General features: G+C 40.0%; 1 protein-coding gene across 1 annotated transcript in view; it reads left to right on the top strand.

The window, feature by feature from the left end:
- LOC136871653 (E3 ubiquitin-protein ligase mib1) overlaps positions 1 to 20,686 on the top strand; it is a 52,735-nt gene that overhangs the window by 19,520 nt on the left and 12,529 nt on the right. The window contains exons 4-7 of the mRNA XM_067145133.2: positions 2,060 to 2,255; positions 5,032 to 5,197; positions 12,342 to 12,395; positions 19,077 to 19,183. Of these exons, the coding sequence (XP_067001234.1) occupies positions 2,060 to 2,255; positions 5,032 to 5,197; positions 12,342 to 12,395; positions 19,077 to 19,183 (523 nt within the window). The remainder of the gene's footprint in view (positions 1 to 2,059; positions 2,256 to 5,031; positions 5,198 to 12,341; positions 12,396 to 19,076; positions 19,184 to 20,686) is intronic.

Below are 20,686 nucleotides of genomic sequence, written 5' to 3'. Positions count from 1 at the left end.
TTAGATGTAAATAAATAAATTTTACAACATATGTACAGTACCGGTAGTTTTGATTAGGTGGGGACATCAGAAAACTCTGTAATTGTGAGTAGTAACCCATCAGTATGGAAAAATTAACCTAATCACACATGAAACTGTTAGTAGCATAACTGACACTATGAGTCGTCTTCTTCTTCTTCTGCTTCTTCTTCTTTTTTTAATATCGCCTTTATTGAGGAAGCTCCTGGGTCAGGCTGTGAATCATTGACCTCCATCCAGCTCTCCATTTCTCTGGAGACACAAGAGATAAGCACTGATTCTGGGATACTCCTTAGCTCTTTGTTCTAATCCAGTTTGTTGCTTCATTTAGGTTCTCTTCTCCTTCTTCCATTCCTATCTTCTACTGCCCATTTAAAATTTTTACATTTTGGTCTCTCCCCTTTTCCTGTGTTGATCTGACTTCTTCCACATAATTCACTTCCCACTTCACGATTGAAAAAAAAAAAAATGCATAAAAGAAAACTACTTTGACTATTTGTCAACATATGAACCAAGTTTCTCGATACATTTTTCCCTGACACCAAGTTGAATATGCTTCGTTCATAGACCCCTGTTCTCCTAGAGTATAGCCACCATTGCATGACCGATTTCACTTCTTCATCTGAACTGAAATATTGACCCCCAAGGAATTTCTTTGATGGTCTGAAGATATGAAAGTCAAGATAGTGCAAGGTATGGACTATATGGTAGATGACCGAGTACCTCCTAGCCATACTTCTCAATTTCTGCTCCAACAGAAGCTGCAGTGTGGGGACAAGCATTGTCGATTGGGTGACCTTTGAACTTCATTGGTGGCATACTGGCCAGCTTTATTTCGGGCATGAATAATATGCCCAGGATTCTTTCACAACACTTTCCACACAGTCATGACCTTCATCAGCATATCATATCATTCTTTGGCCCCTCTGACAGGTCCTTGTACACCCTCCGCACACTGTATGAAATTCCAATCTGTCATTTATAATACTGAACTCTGTGCCATATGAAATGTTGAATTGTTGTGCCAAGGTTCCCAAAAGCACCCGTTGATCGTTTCAAATTGCTACCTAAATGCCTCCAACAGTGGATGGTGTTGAACAAGTCGCAGGTCAGCTGCGTTGATGGGATGAAAGTTCCTTTTGGGGATCATTGTAAGTACCTAGATGTTAATATAAGGAAAATCTTCATTGGCGTAATCACATAAATATGATTGTAAATAAAGGATACAGATCTCCGCACATGGTTATGAGGGTATTTAGAATGTGAAGGAGGGGACATAGAAGTCTCTGGTAAGACCCCAACTAGAGTATAGTTCCAGTGTATGGGATAGGACCCTCACCAGGATTACTTGATTCAAGAACTGGAAAATATCCAAAGAAAAGTTGCTCGATTTGTTCTAGGTGATTTACGACAAAACAGTAGCATTACAAAAATATTGCAAAGTTTGGGCTGGGAAGACTTGGGAGAAAGAAGACGAGCTGCTCGACTAAGTTCTGAGCTGTCAGTGGAGAGATGGCATGGAATGACATCAGTAGACGAATAAGTTTGAGTGGTGTCTTTAAAAGTAGGAAAGATCACAATATGAAGATAAAGCTAGAATTCAAGAGGACAAATTGGGGCAAATATTCGTTTTTAGGAAGGGGAGTTAGGGATTGGAATAACTTACCAAGGGAGATGTTCAATAAATTTCCAATTTCTTTGCAATCATTTAAGAAAAGGCTAGGAAAACAACAGATAGGGAATCTGCCACCTGGGCGAATGCCCTAAATGCAGATCAGTAGTGGTCGGTCGGTCGGTCTTTCATCGACAAGGTTCACTCAGGCTTTTGCAAAGAATCTGCACCATCTGCTGTGATCCAGACAATTAGCAACATATACTTCAAACATTTCTCTCTGAATTTCACTCATCTTTTTCCTTTTGATCACAAAAAAAGTGATACACTTTGCTGTTATGTTTTCATAGTTGAACTCTTAGTCCATGTAACTTCATTATGAGTAATAATTATAACTGTATCATACTGATGTTTTATCTGCTGTTCCAGTGATCAGATTGAACCTCGTCACTCTGATGGCCAGAGTGGAGATGATTGTGTAACTCTGGATGAATGCTTGGTGTGTTCTGACCTTAAGCGTGACACACTCTTCAAACCTTGTGGACATGTGGCATGCTGTTCTGTGTGTTCTCCTAGAGTCAAGAAATGTTTGGTGTGTCGAGAGCCTGTTATTGGACGAATTAAGGTATTATTACTTTAGTATATAATTTATTGGACATAAAAGTTCTTATCTTATTATTTTCACTTTCTTTTTCCTCATTTACAAATCTGTCTTCTTTAGAAATGTTATAAGGGGGCGGTTTATACACTGACTGACAGAGCAAATGCAACACCAAGAAGGAGTGGTCAGAACTTTATGCCAATTGCAGGGTAGACTGACGTCACTGAGGTATGCTCATGATGTGAAATGCGCCGCTGTGCTGCGCACATAGCGAACGATAAATGGGACACGGCGTTGGCGAATGGCCCACTTCGTACCGTGATTTCTCAGCCGACAGTCATTGTAGAACGTGTTGTCGTGTGCCACAGGACACGTGTATAGCTAAGAATGCCAGGCCGCCGTCAACGGAGGCATTTCCAGCAGACAGACGACTTTACGAGGGGTATGGTGATCGGGCTGAGAAGGGCAGGTTGGTCGCTTCGTCAAATCGCAGCCGATACCCATAGGGATGTGTCCACGGTGCAGCGCCTGTGGCGAAGATGGTTGGCGCAGGGACATGTGGCACGTGCAAGGGGTCCAGGCGCAGCCCGAGTGACGTCAGCACGCGAGGATCGGCGCATCCGCCGCCAAGCGGTGGCAGCCCCGCACGCCACGTCAACCGCCATTCTTCAGCATGTGCAAGACACCCTGGCTGTTCCACTATCGACCAGAACAATTTCCCGTCGATTGGTTGAAGGAGGCCTGCACTCCCGGCGTCCGCTCAGAAGACTACCATTGACTCCACAGCATAGACGTGCACGCCTGGCATGGTGCCGAGCTAGAGCGACTTGGATGAGGGAATGGCGGAATGTCGTGTTCTCCGATGAGTCACGCTTCTGTTCTGTCAGTGATAGTCACCGCAGACGAGTGTGGCGTCGGCGTGGAGAAAGGTCAAATCCGGCAGTAACTGTGGAGCGCCCTACCGCTAGACAACGCGGCATCATGGTTTGGGGTGCTATTGCGTATGATTCCATGTCACCTCTAGTGCGTATTCAAGGCACGTTAAATGCCCACCGCTATGTGCAGCATGTGCTGCGGCCGGGTGCACTCCCGTACCTTCAGGGGCTGCCCAATGCTCTGTTTCAGCAGGATAATGCCCGCCCACACACTGCTCGCATCTCCCAACAGGCTCTACGAGGTGTACAGATGCTTCCGTGGCCAGCGTACTCTCCGGATCTCTCACCAATCGAACACGTGTGGGATCTCATTGGACGCCGTTTGCAAACTCTGCCCCAGCCTCGTATGGACGACCAACTGTGGCAAATGGTTGACAGAGAATGGAGAACCATCCCTCAGGACACCATCCGCACTCTTATTGACTCTGTACCTCGATGTGTTTCTGCGTGCATCGCCGCTCGCGGTGGTCCTACATCCTACTGAGTCGATGCCGTGCGCATTGTGTAACCTGCATATCGGTTTGAAATAAACATCAATTATTCATCCATGCCGTCTCTGTTTTGTCCCCAACTTTCATCCCTTTCGAACCACTCCTCCTTGGTGTTGCATTGTCACTGTCAGTCAGTGTACATTCAGTTCAGTTTCTGTTTCAGTTAAACGATCAGTTGAACTACAATATTTATTAAAGTTGCATGTCAGTTCTCATTGAGTAGAGTGGTAGTTGTTATTTTTGCATCAAACGAAAGAGTAAAAGGTTAAAAATGGAGTAGATATTGGTATATATACAGACAGCTTTGATTTCAAGTTAATTTTTTTAAAAGAGATACATTTTAAACCAAGTGATTGGTAAAGAATGAGTAATTCTGGAACTGTTGCATTGATTTCAAAACAATACAAGAATATAGGGAGTGCGATATGGCTGCACACTGATCTCAAACAATTTACCGGTACTTCAGACAAAATAATTTTCTTGTGGTAGCCAGGTTGAGTAGCTCGGACGGTAGAGCGCTGCACTTCTGAGTCCAACTTGGAAGTTCGATCCTGGCTCAGTCTGGTAGTATTTACTGGCACGTAAATGAATTCCTGCGGGTCTAAATTCCAGTACCTTGCTGTCTCCAAAATCCATAAAAGTAGTTAGTGGGACATAAAGTCAATAACATTATTATTATTATTATTATTATTATTATTATTATTATTATTATTATTATTATTATTATTATTATTATTATTATTATTATTATTATTATTATTATTATTATTATTATTATTATTCAACACAGCATGTGACAAATTGAGCCTTTTTCCTCTGATGATCAGAGAGGAGTGGGCGAGAAGAGAAATTTTCATTTTTCACAATCTTATTATATTCTATAACTCTTGTCTCTTGAGAGGGTACTGGAAGTTGAGTCCAGTATTGTAACTGTAACAGATTGGTTTCTCTCTGTCTTCTATTTTTTAATCTTTAGAAAGAAATAGGATGTGAACTGAGTGACATTGCCTCTGGCTTTTCATTAAGGTGCAGTTTGAATCCCAGCCAGTATATGTGTGAGATTTATTAAAGGAAAATTTGTGTTCCTTTGGTTCAGATTTCACTTAAAACTTGAGGTTCTGTGGTTATGATCAGTCACGTTCTCAACAGTTACATAAGCTCTTAGGCAGGTTCTTACCTTGTTTATGTAGATGAAAGGTTGTAATTATTGATCTGGGAAATGTATATCAGGAAGATTCGAATCCTTGATCTTATTTCTCAGTAAAGAGTCTTGATATGATATAATTTGCATTAAGTGATATTAAAATATATAGTTTTAGAAAACTGAGCATATTGAATATATCTTAGTTCCTGTTTTCATCCCTTTCTGTTTAGATTGAGGAATGTGTGGTGTGCTCTGACAAGAAAGCGTCAGTACTATTCAAACCATGCAATCACATGTGTGCTTGTGAGGGCTGTGCTGCACTCATGAAAAAATGTGTCCAGTGTCGGGCACAGATCGACCATATGGTGCCTTTTGTTGTATGCTGTGGAGGAATGGGTAAGTAAACTTGGTCAAGTCAGTGACATTTATTACCTAGTCTTCCTGCACTTTTAAAAATTGTCTTTCTCCTAAAGTAAATTAGAAAAGGATAAGGTGTTGTAATGTAATGTTACAAAATAGTGGGATGCCTCATAGGAAGAGGAATATGGTGATTGATTGACCAAAAAAAAAAGACAAAGATGACACAGTTTCAAAACTCTGCACATATAAAATTTTAATACAAATGATTTTGAGACCAACTTTAAGTTGAATTGAGGAAGCTCATTTTATTTTCTAAAGAAATATAGTAGTTCATGACACAGTATGGACTCTATAACCAATCCTAGAAGAAAAAGTCCACATTTTATGACATTTGCAAATCTAGAATACAATCATACCATTTAGAGTCAACCTGGGGTTCAAGAGTCCACCATTGCGTAGACTTTATTATTGCACATGTGTATGGTTACACAGCTGCTTCCAGCTGTCAGTTGACTAGCACAACTTCCTCTTACCATCTGATATGGAAGTACCAAGCATATTGTGTGACACTGAGGCAGCAGTCCATCTATCCAACAGAAAAAATATAAAAGTGTCCAACCTGTACCAATTTGGCCTTGTTATACTTGACTGAAACACAAAAAATGTATATTTCTTTTTCCAGAATGTTTTGCTTAACATATTATAATATTTATTTATTTCTGTACTATCCAAACATTTCACAAAGTCGACCATTTGTTAGGCAACATAGCATTCAGTGCTTTTGGTGTGAAACACTGGCGTAGCCAAGGGGGGGCCCAGTGGGGCCGGGCCCCCCCCCCAAAATATGTCCTGAAACTAGAGCGATGATCAGCCATTGTTTTACGAACGGTACGAACAACTTAAAAACGTACGCCGAAATGTTAAGTTAACGTAGCGACAAGAATCTACTCGTACTAGCAGGGCTCAATAGGGCCATACATAATTCTCCACATTTGTACTGCTTGAATGAAAGGAAGACAATTAGGATTGTGATGCGCGGGGATATTTCCCTGTAGAGGCCTCAGTATTGAGAATGTAACCGTGTATTGACAAATGTCAAGACATGAAGAAAGGGGCAATTAGCAAGGGATTACTCAGTAGGGGGCCGGAACCTGACCACTGAGATAACGGGGGGCCACGTCCAGAAACAGTTGCAAGCTTACAACATCGTGTCAGCTTTTGCATATCGGTTCCAGGAAACAACAATGTCCTAGGGATCCTCGGGTTGTACCGTGGTTGAGAGATGTGCTGTATTTAAGTTGCAGCGCTGGGAAGACTGTGGCAGGATTGTGAGCTGCACGTTAGTTCCTCATTTTGTGCCGTATAAGTAACTTGTTTTTGAAGAGGGGCCGTTCTATCACTGAGAAGCCAACACCATGTGCATCCCCGGTAAGTTATGAGAAAGATTTTTACTTTTAAAATAGCAAGACAATCGCGGAGTCGTGCCTAAGTTCGATAGGTAGGCCTATATATTTTGTCAAATGCACGGGGACTGATTGGAACCTCAAATGGCACCATCAAAAGTGCGGGTAACTATTTTGTAATTGGCGGGCGTGATAACTCAGTTCCAATGGTTCTGTCTTCTCATCAGGACGGCCCAGGCTTGAATCGCAGTCGATACATGAAACATTTTTAAAATGGGAAGTCACGTTCTATTGATACGGATTCTACTTCAAACACAGATCCCGTCCCTTACGTTTCCTTACACTTTTGAGCCAGAATCGCATCATTGAGTATCTAACCATTCTTCGGACTTACCTTGTACCTTAAATGGTGAGTGGATGCAGTGGCGTACCCAGAAAATAATTTCAGTGGGTGGGCCAGTAGTGTGGATACAACTTTTCCTTGGAACGGGGTGTGAACATTTTTTTCATTTTTTTGTTTAGAATTTGCTTTAGGTCTCATGGCGACGATGGGAAAGGAAAGGGCTGAGATTGGGAAGAAGCGGGCGTGGCCTTAATTGAGGTACAGCCCCAGCATTTTTCTGGTGTGAAAATGGGAAACCACCGGGCGAGTTGGCCGTGCGCGTAGAGGCGCGCGGCTGTGAGCTTGCATCCGGGAGATAGTAGGTTCGAATCCCACTATCGGCAGCCCTGAAGATGGTTTTCCGTGGTTTCCCATTTTCACACCAGGCAAATGCTGGGGCTGTACCTTAATTAAGGCCACGGCCGCTTCCTTCCAACTCCTAGGCCTTTCCTATCCCATCGTCGCCATAAGACCTATCTGTGTCGGTGCGACGTAAAGCCCCTAGCAAAAAAAAAAAAAGGGAAACCACAGAAAACCATCTTTAGGGCTGCCGATAGTGGTGTTTGAACCCAATATCTCCCGGATGCAAGCTCTCAGCTGTGCGCCCCTAACCGCACGGCCAACTCGCCCGGTGGATATAAAAAGAAAGCTGGTCCTACCGAGTGCGGTGACAGATCTTTAGTAGATATTGTTGGTTTTGATTGTTACCATGTACAATCATAGCTTATGTACTCTTAACATACACCTGCTGCATTATTGAAACTGTTCATAAAATTGATAATATCGTTCTTCGTTTGTGAGGAAGTAGAAACTTTATTTAATTTGTCTTATTAAAAAAGGAACCACTTTGGTACTACACTCCGTGAAGGTGACTATCTTCCAGGCCGTAGATATTTCGATTACGGGAGACGCAAGGAAAAGTCTACTGCACTCAAAAACAAGGTTGTATCCTCCCGATCCCATGCCTTTCTTAACTCTGTCAGTGCCGGGAATCGAATGCAGAATGCCTGAAGTCAAATTCGAAAATGAGATCTAAAAGTAACCAGCCGGCCCCATGGTGTAGGGGTAGCGTGCCTGCCTCTTACCGGAGGCCCCGGGTTCGATTCCCGGCCAGGTCAAGGACTTTTACCTGGATCTGAGGGCTGGTTCGAGGTACACTCAGCCCACGTGTTTATAATTGAGGAGCTAGCTGACGGTGAGATGGCGGCCCCGGTCTAGAAAGCCAAGAATAACGGTGGAGAGGATTCGTCGTGCTGATCACACGACACCTCGTAATCTGCAGGCCTCCGGGCTGAACAGCCGCCGCTTGGTAGACGATGACGCTTCGGGCCTGTTACGTCGTGGAGTTTGGTTTGGAAAAGTGAACAGAGAAGGAAGCGACACCCCTGCAAAGTTCCTTAGCTTCCAGCTAGTTCTTCTGTCCGACCTCGTGCATTTAGGATAGTAAGAAAACGTACGCCTTAATAAATGCTCCTCATAAAACCTTTGTAAAAATACTAACTGCATCTGTTTATAACAATAATCATAAACGCCTTCTTTTCATGTGGCTCAGTTGGTTGTGTCTCTGTCCTTCTGAGTCCTAGTTCGCAGGTTCAAATCCCGGCTTGGATCGGTAACCCTTAAAACGGTGTTGAAATGGCAACAGCTCAGTGTCGTTGGTTTCTGACACGTTAATAAAAATTATACATACGAATATTAACGTCACAAAACCCTAACTTTATACTACTATATTCTGTATCCCAGGGTTGCGAGGAAAGTAATTAACAATTTACTTTACGTCGCACCGACACAGATAGGTCTTATGGCGACGGTGGGATAGGAAAGGCTTAGGGGTGGGAAGGAAGTGGCCGTGGCCTTAATTAAGGTACAGATCCAGCATTTGCCTGGTGTGAACATTGGAAACCACGGGAAAACATTTTCAGGGCTGCCGACAGTGGGGTTCGAATCCACTATCTCCCGGATGCAAGCTCACAGCTGTGTGGCCCTAACCGCGTTGGAAACTATTAGGACAAGGTAAACCCTTCATAGCATATGTTGTAACGCGTGTTTTTCTTTACCAACTAACAAAACATCTATACCCATACGCTTTACATTATTTATTTATTTATTTATTAGTGCCTTCAGTACAGTGGCGAAGTTAGGGCTACAGGCCCTCTCGTACACTTAACCACATACTAATCAGAATCTTAAATAAAATACTGAGATATTTAAAATAGTTAAAACTACATAAATTAATAGAATTGAAAATACATTTAAATAAATTACTTACTAAATTAATATTAGAACTAATTAATATTAATAACTCTTAAAAATGGCTAATCCTCAGGAACGCACACATTCATACTTCAACCATTCAGTCAGCTGTCCTCAGCAGGTAGTCTCGGCAGGTGACCTTAAATCGTGATTTAAAAAAGCCAGTTTCCCTGACCTGAACTGGCAGGGAATTACATAATCTGGCGACAGTCACCACAAATTGTCTATTAATTGTATTTGTGCGGTGCAGTGAAGTAGAAAGAATGAATCTAGAATGCGTATTTAAGTTGTGAAATGATGATAAAAAGATGAATTTAGAAGAAATATACATTGGCTGACTTTCAGCTACCACTCGGATCACCATCGTTAAAGTGTGTAACCGGGCGAGTTGGCCGTGCGTGTAGAGGCGCGCGGCTGTGAGCTTGCATCCGGGAGATAGTAGGTTCGAATCCCACTATCGGCAGCCCTGAAGATGGTTTTCCGTGTTTTCCCATTTTCACACCAGGCAAATGCTGGGGCTGTACCTTAATTAAGGCCACGGCCACTTCCTTCCGACTCCTAGGCCTTTCCTATCCCATCGTCGCCATAAGACCTATCTGTGTCGGTGCGATGTAAAGCCCGTAGCAAAAAAAAATTAAAAAAAATTAAAGTGTGTAGCTGCCGACGTTTATCAGACATCAGCCATATCACCCGATATTGTAAATAAATCGCAGGCAGGAATTCAGTGCTCGTTGAAGTTTAAGTGTTTCTTCTCTTGTCATGTCAACTAAAACAATGTCACAATAATCAAGAATAGGGAGAATGAGTGTCTGTATTCGTTTGGCCTGTAGCTCAAATGGAAATACATCCCTCTGCCAGAACTTCTACTTATACTAAACGTTCAAAGTCTTTAGAAAGCGCAGGGAGTACGGACATAGGACGATAGTCAGAGGGTGATTGTGGGTCTAAACTCTTAGGTACCGATATAATATTGGCTGTTTTCCAGACAGTAGGGAAAGTTCCGTTTAGTAAACAATAGTTCAGTATGTGCGTCAGTATAGGCGAGATAGCACCCATAATGTTATTACAAAAGTGATAGGAATATCATCTACACCTGTAGTCTTTGATTTAATCGAGCACATAGCCTTTTAACCTGATTTTCTGTGATACTGTGAAATGTGAATGGTGGATTGGCTGGAGGGGAGGGCGGTGAGTCGGTGCAGTTAATTTGGATAGGTTGAATATTTATTCTACTATAGTAATCGTTCAGTTTGTCAAGTGGAATGTCAGGAGTTGTCTGTCTCTGTTGATATTTTCCTATTCCCAGAGCTCTAAGCTGGTCCCGTGCGCGATTAGAATTTAAGTTGTTAGCTAAATTCCGAAAATATATACATTTTTTAAAATTTCTGATTAACTGCTTTGTGCGATTTCTTAAGATGCGGTAAGATTCGATGTCTGTGTCACCTAGGGTTTGTTTATAATGTAGAAATAACGAGTCACGGTGGGCCATCATTCTCTTGCCTTCATCATCTAGCCATGGACAAGAAGGACGAGAAACCTGTAATCGACGCGTGTGTGTGTATATCTTTGCCGCATTATTTGTATAAAGTGTCACTTCTTTATTGCTTATCACATGGCCATTATTATAATAACATTGCCGTATTTATTCTAAACCAGAATATTGTATCCTTACTCAAACTGTTTATTCTTGCATTCATTTCACTTGTACTCGGAATATATGAAATGCTGCAGTTATGTTGGGATGGGAGTAACAGAGGGGGACGGCTTGGGGGGGGGGGGGGGTTGTCGCCCAAGAAGTCCAGACACCCCAGGAGTTTTAACGAATGTACTTTTATTGAGCATTTTATATATAATGTACATTAATATTAGCTTACTGAGTCCGACTCATTGGCTGAATGATCAGTGTTGAGGCCTTCGGTTAAGACGGTCCCGGGTTCGATTCTCGGCTGGGTCGGGGATTTTAATCGCGTCTGATTAATTCTTCTGGCTGGGGACTAGATGTTTGTCCCAACATATTCATATTCAGACAACATACTACACCACCAACCGCCAAAGAAACACACAACACTGATTACATCCCTCTATATAGGGTTGGCGTCGGGAAGGACATCCGGCCTTAAAACAGGGCCAAATCCACATGTGCGACACAGTTAGCACCCGCGATACCACAGACATGGGAAAAGCGGGGTGGGGGGGGGGAGTGAAGAAGAAGAAGAGGAACATTATTATTAGCTTCCGGAATCCACACGAATCCACCACTCTTACTTGGATCCAAGGACACCCAGTTCCTTTTTCGGTATTCTACACCACCTAAACTATGGAAGTTTGGACACCTATCAAAATAAAATTCTGGATGAATGGGCCCCCCCCAAACTGAAATCCTGGCTACGCTACTGGTGTGAAATGATATGGCACATAATTGTTGAATGAATGTTAAGTCGATGATGATTCTGAACACAGTAATATTTCAAAACATTTGGTCATTTTCAAAATTTTGTTCACCATGTAACTTCTGTCTATTGCAACAATGTTGGTTTAGGCATAAATTTCCCTGTTCAGTGATACACACAACATGAATCAGAATTTACAGTCAGAAGTCAATATAAAACTGATTAAGAAATTTGCACATATTCAACCCGAGCATGACTTTGTCCCAAGGGATCGTAGGGAAACCTTTGTGGTACCATCATCTCAGTACCCCCCCCCCCCCCATGAGGGATTTTATTTGATATAAAGATAGTCTTCAATGTAAGTCAGATAATCAGTTGAAAGAAAATGTTCTTTTAAATTCGTGAATTAGAGCCTGTGCGATGTATGGATGTGTAATGATAATTTATGAAATGTTGAATCTTATATAACCTCAAATTTTACCACCTCTGATACTTTACTGGATGATAAAAAACACCAACTGGCATTTGAGAAAAACGTCATTTCCATGTACTTTAAAGCAGTGGTCAACTTTACACAGTTTGAACTCTTTTCTTTTTTTGGTGTGATCCGAGCCACACGTCTGGTAATGCACATATGAAAAAAAAACTCTTTTGACATGCAGACTGCTTCCTTTTTGTGGTGGTGTACAGTAAAAGTGTATTAAGGTTTGCTTTATGTGTGTAACTAAAATAAAATCATTTTCTATTTCCAGGCACAATTGCTGATGTTCAGGCTGATAGCGAAGAAGATATTGTTGGCCCTTTAGGTAAGGAGTAACAACCAACTATTAGCATATTTATATGTGTTATCTGTTTTTAAATCAATACAAGGTATACCAATAAGGTGTTGCCAAACTTTCAGGACACATATGTTATATATTATATGGGCATGGCTTCAGAAACTCTTTATTTATATGTCAGGATTCATTTTCTATAACTCTTCATAGTAAATAGTACTTTTCGTACTTGGGCAGTATTCTGTCTGTGCACTGTAACTGTGAGTAAAATGTGGAGAAAAGAATTGGTGCTGCCCGTGCAGCATTTGGATGACTATCGCACAGAATAAAGACCTGACCGTGAAGACAAAACTCATGCAGCACAACCATTCCCTCTTCCAACAGTTCTGTGCAATCTGTGTGGACGCTTATTCCATGCTAGAACTGGTCTGTTCAACCATCGAAAGTACATCCACAGACAGAAGTGAATTTATTGGAAGAAGTTAATTACTTGGAAATTAGTTAAAGCCGACGATGACATAGTACATTAATAATGGGAAACACACAGGCATACCATATGAAACTATTTCTTGCATGAAGTGTTTAGAATGCCCTCCATTAGCAATGATACAGGCACAAAGACTCTCTTCATCTTGTACTGGGATTCAGTGGACCAGCAGGTTGACGGAGGGTATTGTGTAGAGTAGTAGAAAATGAGTTCTAACATGAAATTAAAGCGTTTCCAGACCCATGTGCATATTACATACTTTCTTCTTCTATGTGTATGGGATGTCTTCGTAGAGTTTGGCTGAATCTTATAGTTACATACTTCAGTCTGGGGCTGTGAGTGCAATTTATGGTTATCAGCCTTTGAGATTTAATTTGCATTGTAGGAAGTTCTTGGGAATTTGGTTCAAACAGCATTGACACTTGGTGAACTGCATTGTTGAGACAAGTGTTTTCTTCATTATACCCAGATGTAGCCATGTTGGAACGAAAATGATCCAACTACATTTTACTCCAATTTTTTCACCACTCTGCATCCATTACAATGTTCACGTCCACGTCTTCGTAACCAGGTCTATCCATCATAATCTGGCTCTTGCTCAGTCTCTCTTTCTTCATCATCATCATCCTAAACCATCTCCAGTTTCCCGGATGTGGTATCTCTCTTTCTTATCGTATGTAATTCCATAGTTTGTGTACCAGGGGTACACCTTCCCCGGCCTGTTAAAAACTGTGTGCCTTCTCTAAGGCCATCTGTGTAAGCAAACTTGAACTGGTGCACTACAAGATACTTTAGTCTTCAACTGTTAGATGTCTCTACCATCAGTTTAATTGCTCCCTCTAGCAGGATGAACTCTATTTCATAAAAGAATGTTGGCAAATCTTAGGTTTGGGGGATTGTTTTGCTTATGTATTGAAGTTCCCAGATGGTTCCTTCTTCTGTTGTAATCAACCTATCAGAAACTTGTAAATATTTTCTCTAGCCAAAACTCATACTGTGTACAGGAATCCAGCCTATCAGTTAAAGAGCTCTGGAAGCTTCCCCTTAAAAATACTATAAAAGCAGGGCACTTTAGGGCCGTATTGTCTGAATTGCTCCAGTATGAAGAGGGTGAATTGACGTGAACCAGGAGGCAGGGGCGCGGCTTGCGTGAGGAAGGCCCAGCAACTCAAGGTAATGGCAGAATTTTCCTAGACATGTGATAGCTACTTCTTTTAATGTATATTTTTTAATTTGGTGGTTGAAATGTAGAATTTTCGGCAAGTCTGAGGACTCTGTTCTTTCCCTACTGGGAAATATGTAATGTAAGGGAACAAAGATTGATTTCCCTCTGTCAGTTCCCATTCAACTTGGTATGGGGTGACTGAAATTTTTTAAACCTCTAAATTTCTTAAAACCTTTTGGCATTAATATTTCTCAGTTAGTCACCCTGGTATAGAATAGGATTAGCCTCTGTATCGTTGGACCATAAGCCCACTTAGCGCTTTAACTATTTCTATAAGGAGGGCAAGTGTTTTGCCTCCTAGCCTTTTGTTTATGGCCAGTCATGTTCACCCTTTTCTTTTTACCACTAAGGCCACTTAGTATGGGCAATTATGCGCCTGCACATTTATTGGTGTGTGTAGAGTTTTTCTGGTGTTAGTCCCCTTTGGGAACAGTCTACACTATAACCGTTGAGCAATAGATAAGCCCACATCGGGGCAACGGTGTGTAAATACTTTAATTGAGGACAACCGATAGGTTGTCAGGTGAAACTTAAGAAGTGTGCCATAAGAAAACTGATGCCTCTGCAAGGCTGGACTATGATATAGTTGGAGCACAGACTCCTATGAAGTGTATTTTCTGGAGCATTTCTTGTTCTTATAAAATTTTGTACCTGGCAAGATCAATTCAGCTCTTTTCTGTGTAAAGTGACATTTTTTGTAATTCTCTCAAGTTTTTGTACCTGATATTCGGACTTCTAAGTCTACTATATTGTTAGAGCTGACAAGCTCATTAATATTGTTGTTATTCAGATTTTCTATTTCTCCAATTTAAAACTTTTTTAAAAAAAAAAGAAAGGAAGTAAAATTTCAAAATTTGTTGTGTTAAATTCTGCTCTATTTAATTCCTTGTCCAGCCATTCATACCAGGTATTTCTTAATCCTCTGTGAGCCACGGAAACCCCGGAACAGTTTGTTTGACATTCCTTCTTCATTCATATATTTTACATGTCTAGACCATATCCATCTATCTCTCTCCATTTTATTGCTCATCCTTTCTGCCTTCATTTCTTTCTCAAAATCAAATCAAATCAAAAAATCAAAATCTCTTTATTTGCAAATGAGGTGTCTACCTCGGTGGCAAATGGTACACTAAAATACATTATTGTCAAGCACTAAATATTAAGTTAACAAGAGAAGAAAATTTTTCCTATAATACAATATTATACAATTTACGCTAACAATGTTTTCTATTAAACACACAGCTCATCCGTAATAAATTTATATTGTTTACAAAATTCTAATTATAATATCTCCTGTACTACTTACAAATATAGTCAACTGATATACAGTATGTGGAATTGCTTCAAATGATACTATAAAACTGGTATAACATTAATATTTACATTGTATTTATTTATTTACTTTTTTTTTTTTACCCGTTCAGGATCCTAAGTAGCATAACGACCTGCTGCGTCTTAACCAGAGCCCCTTTTGCCACCACTTTTCAGAGTTCCTGAAGGGCCTTCACAGCTACCGTAGCGGTCCCAGGGCCCTCGAAGTCCCCACTGTACTTCACCCCTACAGGCAGTCCCCTACTTTGGCTGTCCAAACTCCTTAGACCGGGGGATGGAATTAATTTATTCACACACATTTTTTTTATTTACAATAACCTGCACCGGTCGAATGCCCTCTAACACTTCATTTATTTTCTCTGTTGCTGTTTATTCTCTTCTTGAATATCTGTACAGATTTTGGAAAAGGATCAAACACTACCCCTGGTAAACTGTTCCACTCCTTCACACCCTTCCCAATGAATGAAAATTTACCCCAATCGCTTCTGCTAAAATTCCTTCTAATTTTATATTTGTGGTCAGTCCTGCCGATATAATTATTTTCCAACTGAAGCCTCTCACGGATATCTCCCCATGCTTCTTCTCCTGTATAGGCTCTATATAATCCTGTAAGTCTAGTTTTCTCCCTTCTCTTACTTAAAGTTTCCCACCCAAGTTCCTTTAACATTTCTGATACACTACTCTTTCTCCTGAAATCCCCTGTTACAAATCTTGCTGCTTTCCTCTGCACACTATCTATTTCTTTTATTAGGTATTCTTGGTGAGGATCCCAAACACTGTTTGCATATTCCAATAATGGACGAACCATACTCAAGTAACTTTTTTCTTTTAATTCTTTGTTGCATCCTTTAAGTAGCCTCATTATGACATGTAATGATCTGTATGCTTTCCCAACAATGTCATCAATATGACCCTTCCAGTGCAAATTACTTTCAAATCTCACACCTAAGTATTTGCACTTGCCATCTTTTGGGATAACTACCTCATCCAAAGTATATTCAAATTCAGTTTTAAAGCTCCTGTTTGTAAAAGTTGTAACTGTTGATTTGCCTCCATTAACCTTCATATTATTTTCTTCAACCCATTGTTGGATACTTTCAAGGTCCCTTTGTAGTTCTGAACAATCCTCAATGTTGTTTATTTCTCTATAAACAATTATGTCATCTGCATACAATCTTATTTTTGATGTTATATTGTTCCCTAAATCATTTGCGTATATTAAGAAAAGTAACGGACCGATTATACTACCCTGTGCAATTCCCTTCCAAACTTTCTCTTCCTGAGATACATTATTTCCTACTTTGACTTTCTGAACCCTTGAATTTAGAAATGCTTTTATCCAACGTGTAACCCTTACGTCCAATCCTATTCCCTCCAATTTCTTTAATAATATTCCATGTTCCACTCTATCAAAGGCTTTGGAAAGATCTATGGCTATGCAATCTAACTGACCTCCTGAATCCAACTGATCTGATATGTCCTGCTGAAATCCTACCAGTTGTGCCTCACAAGAAAATTTCTTTCTAAATCCATACTGGCTCCTCATGAACCAATTTTTATCATCACATATCCCTCTGATGTACTTCGATATTAAACTCTCCAGAATTTTACAAACTATACTGGTCAGGCTGATTGGTCTGTAGTTCTCTGGTTTCCTTTTATCACCCTTTCCTTTATAAATTGGTATTATTATAGATTCCTTCCATTCCTTTGGTATTACACCATTATTTATGACATAGTCAAAGAGAAATTTTAAATAAGGCACAATGTACCACCCCATTGTCTTTAATACCTCCCCAGTAATTTGATCACTTCCTGCAGCTTTTCCTTGCTGAAGCAGTTGGATTTCTCTGAAAATATCTTCGTTTGTGAATGAGAAGCTTCTTGTTTCCCTCTGTCTCTCTCCCTCTCTATCTTCTGTTTCGGTTTCCAACTCTTGACAATCATCTACTGAATCTCTAAATTCCCTACTAAATAGGTTTGCTTTCTCAGTATCTGTTAAATAGTGTTCATCCCCTTCTCCCACCATTGTAGGAATTTGGACTCCTTTTCCTTTTTGATTCCTGATATATGAATACAGCTTTTTCCATTTCCCTTTGTGGTCATTACCCTCTTGAAGTATGCCATTCATATAATTCTCTTTTGCTTCCTTTTTCACTCTATTCAGTTCCCTCATTAGCTGTTTTCTAGTTTCTCTACTCTCCCTACCCTCTTTGATTTTCCTGTTTACTATTCTACATTTTCTTTTTAATTTTCTTATTTCCCTTGTATAATAAACAGGGTCTGAGGTCATTTTACCCTTCTTAACAGGTACAAATCTCTTCTCTCCTTCCCAAATAATTCCTTTAAATTTACCCCAAAGTGTATCCACGTTACTCCCTTCACTTATCCAACAACTGAATTGTGATTTAAGGTAAGTCCCAAATTCATCAACTTTAGTTTTTCTGTACAATTTCTTGTCTTGTGTAACCCTCTTATTAAGCCTTTTTGGTACGAGTCCTACATCCATTATTACAGCCTTATGGTCTCCTATTCCTTCAATTACCTCAATTTTATCAACAATTTCCCATGGTTTAACCAAGAATACATCTAGTAAGTTATTGAGACGAGTCGGTTCTTGTACTACTTGTGTAAATCCTCCCTCCCAAATTAACTTATTTGCCAGTTTCTGTTCATGGGCTTCACTTGCAGCTCCTTTCCGTTCAACTTCAGGCAAATTTAGATCTCCCCCTATTATTACCATATCATTATTATTGTTTTTATGAGTATAATCTATTATTTTTCAAAGATTTCCATGTCTCTTTCCTCTCTTCCAGGCCTGTATGTTCCTATAATTCCCACCTCCTTCGTATTATCACAAACTAATTTTATCCCTAATATTTCATCCCTTTCATCGGTAAACCATTCATGTGAACAGTAAGTTTCCTTCACCAGAATAAACACCCCCCCTCCCTTTTTATCTCCTCGGTCTCTACGATAGACTGTGTACCCTTCTGGAAATACTTCTCTATTACCCACCCCTTCTTTCAACCACGATTCCACTCCTTCTTAATTATTTGGTCTGTTTTTCATTGTCTTCTGTAACATACTTCTCAGAAATTACATTTCTGGTACAGTATGTATATTTAATCATCCTTCTTTGCCCCTGAGACTCCAGATGTCATATCATTTAGTAATATATCCTCTACATTAAAGTATTTCTTTTGCCTTCATTGTTATATCTTTTTGCCATAGTGGATTGTGAACTTTGTGATAGAAAACTCTTTGGTATGATTTTCTTGATGACATCCTTCTAAGCAGCTTGCAAGCATAGCCTGTGTGGTAATGTGGGGTGAAATTGGGAACCGTCTTGTTTGACTTTACTTCAAGTTTACCTAAGTACTTCCCAAAAGAAAATCTATCAAGTGTACAATGGAAATCATTGTGATCTTGTGAATAAAACCACTTAAAAATGTACCAAAATAATATGTAACCATTAATTCATACTCTAGAACCTAACCTCTTATAAATAGATCATAGGATATTTTCTGAAAGGATGACAAGTAATAATTTCTCACTCTGTTCATATATTTGAAATGCTTTTTTCATGTTTCTGTCTTTTACTGCATATTATTTCTGTTCAGAATAACTTTGCCATTAGATGTAATGAGAACTCTTGTTTCAGCAGTGGAGACAGTTTGCCTTACTGGAGCTCTGATGAATAATGGAAGCCGTGACACATCAAATTCTGATATCCAGAAACTTCAGCAGCAATTACAGGATATCAAAGAACAGGTAACGTATGCATAATATATACATCTTCATTATAGGCTATCTGGCCTTTCAGCATTTATTCTACAAGCTTCTGTAAATTCTTTCAGAAGCCTCTATTTATAACTTACTCTGTGGCCACACATACCTTCTATCTTTACATTGTTAGAAACTGAGTATAATCATCATCGTCTTGGCCTTCTGCTACTTCTCTTACCTTCCATGACGGAGTCTATTCTTTAGGGTAACCTATCATCCCCTATTTGGCTCTCATGTTCCCATCGCCAAAACCAGTTTATGCAGACAGCTTCATCCATCAAATTAATTCCTAACATAGCCTTTATCTCCTCATTCCGAATACTCGCATGTCATTGTTCCCACCTGTTTGTACCAGAAATCACTCTTTCTACTTTTATGTCCATAACTTCCAATATTTGAATAAGATATCCCAAGTTCATCCAGCTTTCACTCCCGTTTAGCAAAGTCAATCTGAAATAGACCAATGTAAAGATTGTTTTATCTGGACGCTGATTTCTTTCTGAACAAAATACCTTTGATCGCAATATGTTGATTGCATAAACTTTACTGTACTTTGAATCAGTTTCACTTACTATACTACTGTGATCAGTAGCTGTAATTGAGAATTAGAAGAGTGGGGGGGTGGGAGGGGGCACTAAAATGTATAGACAACAAAAAGTACCTGGGTCTATGGGATATAGCGAGGGGGGAGGAGGAGACCTCAAAATTGAAAAAGAAATAGCTATAAAATGGTAAGTTTTTGATGCTCTATGAGTGAAATTATATTTTGACATAAAGGTTGAAAGTCGACCAACTTACGTGCAGTAATAATAGTACTATAAAATACAACTTTCATTAAAGGAACAATAATTATGCATGTATTACAATTAAATAGAAGTACGGTGTGAATATACAATTAAACAGTCATTTAGTATTAGGTTACACATTAACAAAGTAACAGACACTAGATAGAAGAACTGCACAGACACATTGACTGAGTGAGACTGCCAGACCGACAAATGCGCGCGACAAGCGTGTGACCTTGGCAAAAAAAAAATACCCCTGCCATCCTTCGTCGCAGAATATGTTACACATTGCTCTCCACTATTTGCTGTGGCATTGAAAATTCTGTGAGCCGCAATGTGAACGACATTTTATGTGTATTCCCGTTACGTATTTTTCTTAATAATTAAGGAAATTAAAGGAAAGATTTAGCTAAAAATACAACAGGGTTTGTACAATTTCTTTTTTATAATTCCTAGTTTCAGGTGGCTAAAATGGAATAAAAATTTATTTTCTCTCCACGAAGTGGGGGGCGACTGTCCCCCCTTGTCCCCCCTAATCGCCGCTACTGACCATGATCATCATCATTATCATCATCATCATCATCATCGTTGACCAACTCCAGTTTCCCAGGTGTGGTATACGAGCCCCTTCCATTTTGTTCTGTCCATGAACCATTCTTCGTTCACAATCCGCTCCTAATCCTGACCTCTCTCCTCTACATCC

The sequence above is a fragment of the Anabrus simplex genome, chromosome 4 (assembly GCF_040414725.1).
Source record: "Anabrus simplex isolate iqAnaSimp1 chromosome 4, ASM4041472v1, whole genome shotgun sequence".
NCBI classification, from domain to species: Eukaryota; Metazoa; Arthropoda; class Insecta; order Orthoptera; family Tettigoniidae; genus Anabrus; species Anabrus simplex.
This window is presented reverse-complemented; position numbering and strand designations above follow the sequence as displayed.